The sequence below is a fragment of the Prunus avium genome, chromosome 1 (genome assembly GCF_965620075.1).
Source record: "Prunus avium chromosome 1, drPruAviu1.hap1.1, whole genome shotgun sequence".
NCBI lineage: Eukaryota > Viridiplantae > Streptophyta > Magnoliopsida > Rosales > Rosaceae > Prunus > Prunus avium.
The window spans coordinates 21,450,882-21,462,079 of record NC_142284.1 but is presented as its reverse complement, the minus strand read 5'-3'; the positions used below and the strand labels follow the sequence as shown (position 1 = coordinate 21,462,079).

Below are 11,198 nucleotides of genomic sequence, written 5' to 3'. Positions count from 1 at the left end.
TTTGTGCGGAGGGACTGTCTGCTTTGCTTTCTAACGCACTCAGAATCAAGCGTATTAGCGGCATTTCCGTGGCTCAGGGAGCACCTACTATTTCTCATTTATTTTTTGCAGATGATAGCCTATTTTTTTGTAATGCCCATCTTGCTGATTGTGCTTATTTGCTTCAAATTCTCAGCATGTATGAGAGAGCATCTGGTCATAAAATAAATTTTGATAAGTCTGCAGTTTGTTTTAGCCCCAACACTGATCCGGTGATGAAGCAACTGATTGCTGAAATGCTTGGAGTGCCGATTGTTACATGTCATGAACGCTACCTTGGGCTGCCCACCTTAGCTCAACGTAGCAAATCCCGGATGTTTAATCATGTGCGAGAACAAGTGTGGCGCAAGCTTAATACTTGGGATACGAAGTTGTTGTCAACGGCGGGCAAGGAGGTCTTAATTAAGGCGGTTGGTCAGGCACTACCTACTTATACAATGGGAGTATTTCAGCTGCCAAAATCTTTGTGTCAGGAATTATCTGCTATGATTGCAAGGTACTGGTGGGGGAAGAGTGGTAGGAAAGGAATTCATTGGTTGGGTTGGAGAAAATTGTGTAAACCAAAATGGCTGGGAGGCCTTGGTTTCAGACACTTTGAAGCTTTTAATAAAGCCATGGTCGCAAAACAGGCTTGGCGAATTTTAGAGAACCCCACCTCTCTGGTGGCTAAGATGCTTAAAGCCCGATATTTTCCAGAGGATGATTTTATGCAGGCTAGTTTGGGGAGTTCGCCGTCACTGATATGGAGATCTATTCTGTGGGGACGTGAGGTTATTGAGGATGGCTTGCTTTGGAGGGTGGGCAATGGAGCTTCTATCCGTGTTCTCCAAGATAAGTGGATTCCAAAACCTTTTACGTTTAAACCATTGATGACTAGAGGGCTGGAGCAGACGTCTATGGTCTCTGACCTTCTAACGGCTTCTGGCTCTTGGAATTTGCCACTGTTAGAGCAACATTTTAGCTTGGAAGATCGGGATATCATTTCTGGCATCGCTTTGGGATCAGTTTCACAGCTGGGTGACAGCAAATATTGGTTTTTCTCAAAGAACGGGAAATATTTCGTTAAAACTGGGTATTGTGTGGCGGTAAGGCAGTGCGATGATGATTTTGGAGTGGGAGGATCGGATCAGAGTGCTCAAGAAGGCTTCTGGAAGCGAATTTGGAAGCTAGCTGTCCCCAACAAAATTAAGATGCTGCTGTGGCGGGCATGTACTGAAATTCCGTCTCATGTGTGCTCAAGGTGTGGGAACTATCCTGAAGATGCTTTCCACGCTTTGTGGTCGTGTAAAATGAGTCAAAAGCTATGGAAGTGTACCCATTTCATCCGGCGAATTAATATGGCGGGGGGCACCTTCGCTGATGCTTTTGAGGCTGTGGCTTCAATGCTGTCGAAAGCTGACTTAGAGCGCTTTGCTTGTTGTGCGTGGAGTGCGTGGAAACTACGTAATGATTCTTTGCTTGGGAAACAGATTACACGGGTGGATAATATGGTGGAAAACACGATGGAAATGCTGGAAGTGTTTAAATCTTGTGAGGAGCGGTCCAAGCTCCCCCTCGTCTCTCCGCAGGCCCATTGGTTGAAACCACGGGTCAATACTCTTCTCCTTAACTGTGATGGGGCTGTGGGACGTGAGCAAGGTGATCGGGGTCTGGGGGGAGTTTGTCGTGACCACGCCGGAAACTTTATCTGTGGTTTCGCATCGTTTGGTCCACCTGGTTTGGATGTTTTGGGCACGGAGTTGGTGGCTGTCCGGGAAGGGTTATTGATGATGGGATACATGGGTTTTACTCGGTTTACCATTGGTCTTGATTCTCAAGAAGTTGTTTCTATGCTTAAAGATGGTTTGGATTGGTGGAGTAATATTGGTAATGTGGTGGAAGATGTTCGTCGGTTAATGGTTGATCGAGAGGTGGCTGGAGTGTTCTACCAACACCGGCAGGGTAATGGGGTGGCACATAGTCTAGCTCAGCATGGGTTGAGAGTGAGATCTCGCCTTTTTTGGAAAGACCGTGCTCCTCCATGGTTAAGCATTCTTTTAGATAAGGATATAGTATGGTGTAATTCATTGTTTGTTTTTGAGATGCGGTGGTACTCTTTTTCCTTGACCGGATTTTCCCCCATTGGGGGTTTTGGATGGCAAGGTTTTAATGAGGCCACACTAACGCTCTCCGTTCATTTGTAAACGTTATCATTGGTTGGTGCTACGGTTGAATGAATCTTTCTATTTGATCAAAAAAAAAAAAAAAAACAGACTGTTATTACTAGGACTCAAGGAGCACCAAATCCATTGTACTCGAAGCAAAATAAACATTTATCCCACACACAAAAGCGAACTAATTACCAACTTAAAGCAACAAAATAAAATACGCTACTATCGGAAAATCTAAAAAGGAAAGTAATCCGATGTGGCACCAAAGCCCGAAGGACCCAAATCTTACTTAGGTTTTCAGATTGATCTCAAGTTTTGCCTTGATAGTATTGCTTAATGGTATATGTGGTTTGCAGTATGACGGGAATTACCTGCACAAAGATAAAGCATACAACCAAGTACATAATCTTCAACAAGTTAGATAAAAAATGACGCCTAAATTCTTCTTTTGCTAACAACGCCTCGCGCCTTAGGTCACTTATTAGAGGCTTTTCCCATTCAGCTGTGCAATATCTATCCAGTTCAGCACAGAGTATATGATAGTGGAACTTGGTGACCCGAATGTTTTTGCGGAGCTTGTTGAAGAACTGATAACTATTTGCAATGCTTCCCCAATTACCAATTATTTTTTTCTCACAAAGGAAGTCCATATCCTCACTGGAGCGGATGAGGGTATCCATGAAAATGACATAAGATGTAATTTCATGGGAGCGACTATGACAGCACTGCTCAAAAGCAATGAGATTCCGGAATAGTGATTCAGACAACTCTCCGATCCCTACTTGTGGAATTGACAAAACCCCATTTTGGAATTCTATTTTCATCATACTTTCATGACCAGAGCCTATTTGGACTTTAACGCCTGACTTTAAGAGAGTGGTCACAGGATGCATGAATGGTGTCTCTGATGTGTCGTAGAAAGATGGTTCAAATCCAAATCTGCCGGCGAAAACTATTGAGGTTCTTATCAGATCAAGTCTGTGCAAAATACCAATATCATCATCATCATCGTGGTAGTAACTACCACTATCTAGATAGTTTAGATAGGACTTGCAATTTTTCGCGACCGGTGGATGGTCAGTGAAGACAGTGAGCACGAGTTGTTTCAAGGACTGAACAGGCTCATTCTCCCGCTTAAGGCTATATAAATAGTCGAGAATAAACCAAGGTAGCTGGTTTTCTAGTACCAAAAGGTCATGGAAAAGATAATCCCTCATGAATTTCATGTTGAATATTGGGTCACTAATGCCCCTACGTTCCTCATGTTTCCAACGTCCCTCAAACTTTAGAAATAGTTCCACCAGGAAGCAACCATCAAATATCATCATTTCTATCAAGTCATGCTCGGTAACATCAAGTGGTTCTGCATAAAAATCACGGGTACGTTTCTCCAACTCAAGAGTGCGATATATCAACCTTTCCAAACTTATATTTGTGCGTGAGAGAAAATCATGTAAATACGATTTCTTCATATTTTCGATAAGTTCAAACTGTTTACCGGTTCGATCATGAAGGGGTCCAATTGAGACAATGTCAGGTCCATATGGCCCTGGGTTATTTCTCCGCAGAAAATGGGGAACTCTGAAGATGCAGGATGTGGCAGAGAAGGGTGAAATATAGCCAATCTTTGATTTCATGGTGTTCATCAATGCTTCAACTCTAATATCTCCGCCTTCTTCTATAGCAATCAATATATGATCTGCGCTGCTACCATTATCCATGACTATGATGTGATTCCAATTTAAAGGCTGAAACAAGTTCCAATGGCACGGAATCAAATTAATTATAACAAACAAATAAGTAATTAAATTTTACACTCAATGTATTTTGCTACCATGCATTCTAACATGAGTTTGTCAGCGTATCGTACATTGGTGGCTATGATTTGATTGGATAGGATAACTCCTTATATTTAAAACATGTTAAAGGAAGAAATGAATTTTTTTTTGACTAAGTTGAAAGTAGAAGATGGATTACTCAACAAGAAAACTTATCTCATCTAATCCCCACAAATGGTAGGATACACCTGATTTAACTTATCCCTCCTAATTTCCCAGGATGAAACATCATTCACCTACACCTTTATTTCCTCCTTCAACATACTTTAGATTTAGTGACTCATCCAATCCAATCCTAGACAACAAAAAGAGCCTTAAGTTCCATTTTAATCCCATGGATCATATAAATAGTCAGGATATGATAGACCCATTTCATGCTAAAAATGCTGAGGAAAACCCTTGTATTAATTACACTTATTGAATCAATGCCCAATTTGCCTTTATTATTTATTTTCTATGAGTATTTTGCCTTTGAAGATAAATAATGAAAACAAATTAAAAGTCTTTGATTCAAGAAATTGTTACTCTTAAATTTTGAATTTTCTTTTGAACATTTATGGCTAGAATGAAAAATCATCATAACTCATACACAAAATACAAAAAAGAGACTTTGGGGAAAAAATGGTGTTGGGTTTGTATTATAAATAGTTATTGTGCAATTACTTTCACAAGAATAATATATATATATATATATATACAAAAAAGAGACTTTGGGGAAAAAATAATATATATATATATATATATATATATATATTATTGGGGGTTAAAATAGACATTGAGAAAAACCGACCTATCTAGCTCAAAAAATAGGCCTAAATTGATGCTAAATAAAACTCATGGACTTTTTCCAATTAATACTTGCGCTTTTGGGTCTAATTAAGTTTTTATTAATACATCTGATATAGAATAGATGTATGCATGTTTGTGAGGGAGGGAGACGTTAAAGATAATCAACACATACGATAATTTGTTGTTAGTTGATGGTCTTCAATTTTATATGCGAAAAAAAAAAATCTAACCCGAACAAAAGTTCATTAGATTAATAAAAAAGGGTAATGATTTCCCCACTCCAATTTTATTCACTTACACTCCTTTTTTAGTTATAAAATGGAGTGTAAGTTGATAAAATTGGAGTAGGGAAATCACCACTCATAAAAAATTGAATTCAAACTAATTAACACTCCTTTCGACCAAAAAAAACTAATTAACACTCCTAATGCAATCTTTTAAATTTAAAATAAATCTAATTCGAAAACACAACTGATCAATGATTTTCAATCACATATATTACGTCAAAAGAAAAAACAAGAAACAAAGACCTGCTTAATTAACGAAGAGAGAGAGAGAGAGAGAGAGAGAGAGAGAGAGTTACATCGGAGAAGCTGGAACTCGTAGTACAAGTAGACCACAAGACAGCTACGACCTATATATTTACGGGAATAAGAGAAAGGCTTTCTTGCAGTAATGTTGAACCCAAAACAGAAATAAGATCACTGAGAGCGTAAACAAGGTTTCTCAACTTATCTTGTTTATAGACTTCTGAGTCAACTTGTTGGTTCTTTCTTTATTCTTGAGAAATCAAAACTCATGCTGCCAGCTGCCGATTGTCTTTTCATATGCAGTGCACATGCAAAGGTTTGCATCAAAATCATATATATATAGTCTCCTTCTATTGAGGGATCTCTTAAATAATTTTATTTGAGGGACACTCTTTAGGGTACCCTACGAATTTTTTTCCAATAATCCAAACTATCTATTTTTTAAGTCTACATTCTATTTTAGGGATCCCTCAATAGAAGCTCTATATATATATATAATTATTTACGCTAACACTTCTTCAATAAATAATTGGGTAGTAGGTTAATTTTAGACTTCTTTCACTCTAACATTATTATTGAAATTTAAGGATAAATTAGTACTATAAAAAATACTCGTGCTACAACCTAATACTTTTTGGTCATTTTGTATCAGGATAAATTAGTATCATTGAAACAAGGCCACCACTTTCTTTGTCTTTGACAATTTGCAATTGCCAACAGTAAGTAACCAGAACCTAAATTTTTTCTTTTGATAGTTCTCTTTTGAAATTTAAGGAAATGAATTCAACTCAGCCAAGATTTTGAGCGAAAAATCTCATATTTCTTTTAGCTAAGGCAATAACAATGTAAAATATTGGGTTGATTTTCGTCCAAGATGGAAACTTGTACTCCAAAATGCTTTTTTTTATTTAGTTGTTGACCAATAAAACTTACCTATAATGGGGATAGCACTGGTTTGCTATCCCCGGCTAATAACACCATGACATATTGAAAAGTTATCCTACATGTCATTGCATTATTGACCATGACTAGCAAAAAGTGTTATTCTCATTGCATGAGAGTTTCTCGTTGTTAACAATAAAGTTTCACCATTGATGGACTCACCTAGCAAATTGATGAATGAATTGAGAGTACTATGTAGATCAAGTAGAGGAGACAACAAAAAATCTACTTTGACTTGTCAAAAACGAACCATTTTCAAATTTCCACAATTAATTATTTGAGGTTTGGTTGTGGATGGATACTATAAATTTTGAACAACAAGCATTTTTTCTTTCTAATTATATCTTTAACTTGCAGGAAACCATTACCGGGAGACATCAAGGGAAAAAACAATCTAAACGAACCCTAAAATTAATTGAGTACATCCTAATTCTTTTTTGTCATTTTATATTAGAGTAAATTAGTAATTCAATAAATAATTTGGTACTAGGGTATACTCAGTTAATTTTAGACTTCTTTCACTCTAACATTATTATAGGTTCATTTCGCATTGTATCGCATCATAAAGATAATCGCATCCTATTTATTTATTTCTGCATCGATCAACTGGGCAATACCTACTTGGCAGCTGTCTGATGTGAGTGTCTAATGTTTAAAAAGCAAGTCGTCTTTTTTTTTTTTTTTTTTTTATAGGAGAGTCGTTTTTTATATTTTTTTGTGTCGTTATTTATTCTAGTATTCGATCGTCCTAAGCAAGTAAGCATGAATTTTTAATAATGTAGCAAAAATAAACAATTAACATAGTGTTTTGTTTTAGTCGTCTTTCAAATGTGAAAAGGTGGACTGCTCGGTCTTTGTTTGTTAATGAGGTCTCTAGGTCGTTCATAAAGACAAAGTCGTTTTTTAATTCCTATTTTTCATGAGAGTCGTTTTTTATTTTTTTCTTTAGGGTTCTTTCTTTCCATAGGTAAATTATTCAATGCAATGTACTTATACTCAATACCAATATATTTTGCCATGGTCCCTGATCTACCATGGACAGTGGCGGTTCCAGCTATGGATCAGCGTAATTCTTTTATGTCATTTAATATTGAGCATATAAGTAAACTTGCCGAGAAATTTTATCCTGCTGATTTCCTTCCTCAGGAGTTGAAAGCTTTAGAAGTAGAGCTCAAGTATTTTCAAAATGATATAAAACGCCTTCCATGCTTTAAGGAAATCACTACTCTTCCTCAGTTATGTCAACAATTGGTGGAAACAACTTTGGGGGAAAACTATTATTTGATTGACACAAGTTGATTCGGTTGGTGTTGACTCTTCCTGTTTCTACAGCAACAATAGAACGAGCTTTCTCATGTATGAGAATTATTAAGAATCGACTTCGAAGCACCATAAGTGATGAATTTCTTGCTGATTGTATGATCCTCCACATTGAAAGAGAGTTGCCAATACTATTGACAATGCATCCATAATTGAGGAATTTAAGAGTTCTAAGCCTCGTAGGGTTAAATTTTAGATTTAAATAGTGTTGTTTTGTATTGCATTGCATCGCATTTACTTTTTGTTTTTATTTTAGTTTTTGTATTTGTAATCTACATTTTAGGGTAAGGCTCATTACGTCCCCCCTTACTATGTGTATCTTTTCATGTTTATTAATGAAATTCACTTGTACCGTCGAGTTTCTTATATAAGTTTTGCCCGGTCGGCTTTCGAATCCTGGAACCGCCACTGACCATGCACGTGGGCTCTACCTTCACTACTACAAAAATTGAAATAGACAGTGGATTCTCGTCATCTATTTCAATTTTTAGTCGTCTAGAAGGTTTTCAAACCGTTGTGAAATCGACCGCCATCTTTTTATATATAAAGTAATGAAGGCAAATAACCGACGTCTTTAAGACATACAACGTCATACCAAAATACAAACTGACGTCTAATTACTATATAAATAGCAAAAAAGGAAAACTTCAACAACCTTATACGACTGTTTTAGGAAAATAGAGACATCTAAAAACTGTTACATGTCAAGAGCTACATCCATGCCGACGTAAAAAAAAAGTTATCCACATCTTTATTTGAAAAACTACCGTCGTTTATAACGTAGAAACCGTCGTGGTTAATATATACTACATTCACTAAATAAAAAATTAACTACGTACACCCTAATTAACTATCAAAAATACCCTTACTACACCCTAATACTTTTTGGCCATTTTGTATCAGGATAAATTAGTATCATTGAAACAAGGCCACCACTTTCTCTGTATTTGACAATTTGCAACTGCCAACAGTAAGTTACCAGAACCCAAATTTTTTCTTTTGATAGTTCTTTTTTGAAATGTAAGGAAACGAATTCATATCGGCCAAGATTTTGAGTGAAAAATCTCATATTTTCTTTTAGCTAAGGCAGTAACAATGTAAAATATTGGGTTGATTTTTTTCCAAGATGGAAACTTGTACACCAAAATGGGTTTCTTATTCAGTTGTTGACCAAAAAAACTTACCTATAATGGGGATAGCAAAATATAATGACATGTGAAAAAGTTATCCTACGTGTTATTGCATTATTTGCCATAAATAGCAGAAAGTGTTATTCCCGTTGCATGAGAGTTTCTCATTTTTAACAATAGGGCCTCACCATTGATGGACTCACCTAGCAAATTGATGTATGAATTGAGAGTACTATGTAGATCAAGCAGAGGAGACAACAAAAAATCTACTTTTGACTTGTCAAAAACCAACCATTTTCAAATTTCCACAATTAATTATTTGAGGTTTGGTTGATGATGGATACTATAAATTTTGAACAACATGCATTTTTTCTTTCTAATTATATCTTTAACTTGCAGGAAACCATTAGGCAGGAGACATCAAGGAAAAGAAAATCTAAACGAACCCTAAAATTAATTGAGTACATTCTAATTCCTTTTTGTCATTTTACATTAGAGTAAATTAGTAATTCAATAAATAATTGGGTAGTAGGTTAATTTTAGACTTCTTTCACTCTAACATTATTATAGGATCATTTCGCATTGTATCGCATCATATAGATAATCGCATCCTATTTATTTATTTCTGCATCGATCAACTAGGCAATACCTACTTGGCAGCTGTCTGATGTGAGTGTCTAATGTTTAAAAGCAAGTCGTCTTTTATTGTTTTATTATAGGAGAGTCGTGTTTTATATTTTTTTAGTGTCGCTATTTATTCTAGTATTCGATCGTCCTAGGCAAGTAAGCGTGAATTTTTAATAATGTAGCAAAAATAAACAATTAACATAATGTTTTGTTTTAGTCGTCTTTCAAATGTGAAAAGGTGGACTTCAGCCCAGTCTTTGTTTGTTAATGAGGTCTCTAAGTCGGTCATTAAGACAAAGTCGTTTTTTAATTCCTATTTTTTATGAGTCTTTTTTTATTTTTTCTTTAGGGTTCTTTCTTTCTATAGGTAAATTATTCAATGTACTTATACTCAATATCAATATATTTTGCCATGGTCCCTGATCTACCATGGACGTGGGCTCTACCTTGAACCATTGTGGAAAAATAAAAAGTATGAAATAAGTAAAGGTTAAAAAAGATACGATCAAATTTCACTCAGTCATATAACCGTAAATAACTCGAAATTGGTTTTCATAAAACTGATTTTTCTTTTCTCTCTCTCTCTCTCTCTCTCTCTCTCTCTCTCTCTCTCTCTCTCGCTCCCTCTGGTTTCGCACGATAGCAACCCCCCTCCCGATTTTCATTTCAGCCGGTGGCTTCCAAGAGCCGCCGCCGCCGCCGACACAGGCCACGGGATCGGACCCAAAGTGACCCCCTCCTTTATCTCTTCCAGCCCCACCCCTCCTAAACCTCGATTCGCCACTACCATCGCAGGAAACTGTCAAAAACAGGCTGGAATTTTTCGTGTTTTTTCGAGAGCTCGTTCGGACGCCTCCGGCCACCAAATTTTGCGAACTTGGTATGCTTTCTTATCCTTTCAATGTGTTCTAGCTGCTGGTTGTGGTATTTAGGAGAAATTTCTGAGTTTTTGTAGCCAAATAAGCGATAGAAGTTTTGGCTGGTTTCGGCCTTCGATTTCGGCCACTTCCGTCGACTTTTTGGGGTAGGTCCAAGAACAAAAGTTGATCCACTCTATGTGCTCTTCGTTTGGCCGGTCCTTGAGTCCGAAAATCATCCTCATGTCGTCCCGACCACGACAGTATACTCGGATAGAAATTTGGTTATCGTTTGATCATCGATCGGATATCGCATATTAGGCGTTATCAGGGTTCGACATGTTCGGACTGTTGGATCGATTTCATTTTAATATATGTTGATCTAGGCATTCCTAAGATCATGTAGGAATTCGCGGATCGTGAATCGGAGCCCCGGATGTTCCGATTCAATAACTTAAAGTTTGCGTTAAACAATAATTATCTGATCGTGTGCGATCCGACCGTCCGATCCGGACCAAACTTGCAGGACGTGTATCCTAAACCTTGTGGAACACATAGGAACTTTCGGATCAGAAATCGGAGGTCGTGGGCCCCATGGGCCCGATTGACCAAGTTCGAGTAGTTTGATCCCTTGGTTGACCGTGAGTCTTCCGAGGTAGTTTTACTCTTCGAGAAGTGCTAAAACGACTGTATAAATGAGGCTTGACTATTTGTGAATTATTTTGATTAGGGTTGGATTTTGAGATTGGTATTATTAGAAGTGATGGAATCTCTTGAAATTATTATTTATTTATTTACTTACTTACTTATCTAGTTATTTATTTGTTTATCTATTTATCTATTTATTATTATTATTGGGATTATTATTAAGGTATCGGATGGTGTGTTAGTGGATGATTTATTGCTTATGAATTTAAATGTAATCGGTTTTACTTTCTAAGGATATTATATTATGCGTAATTGTGTAAAGCTGGAA

General features: G+C 36.8%; 1 protein-coding gene across 1 annotated transcript; it reads right to left on the bottom strand.

Moving 5' to 3' along the window:
- Window positions 1-2,332: 2,332 nt before the first annotated feature.
- LOC110747015 (UPF0481 protein At3g47200-like) lies at window positions 2,333-5,501 on the bottom strand. Its single transcript, XM_021947232.2, has 2 exons — window positions 5,400-5,501; window positions 2,333-3,937 (listed from the first exon to the last, which is right to left on the bottom strand). Exon 2 carries the CDS (start codon window positions 3,908-3,910, stop codon window positions 2,498-2,500), a length of 1,413 nt encoding a protein of 470 aa, XP_021802924.2. The 5' UTR covers window positions 3,911-3,937; window positions 5,400-5,501; the 3' UTR covers window positions 2,333-2,497.
- Window positions 5,502-11,198: the final 5,697 nt, after the last annotated feature.

What these genes read in the sequence shown, in the direction of transcription:
- LOC110747015 (XM_021947232.2), bottom strand. Translation starts at nt 3,910, where the DNA reads ATGGATAATGGTAGCAGCGCAGATCATATATTGATTGCTATAGAAGAA.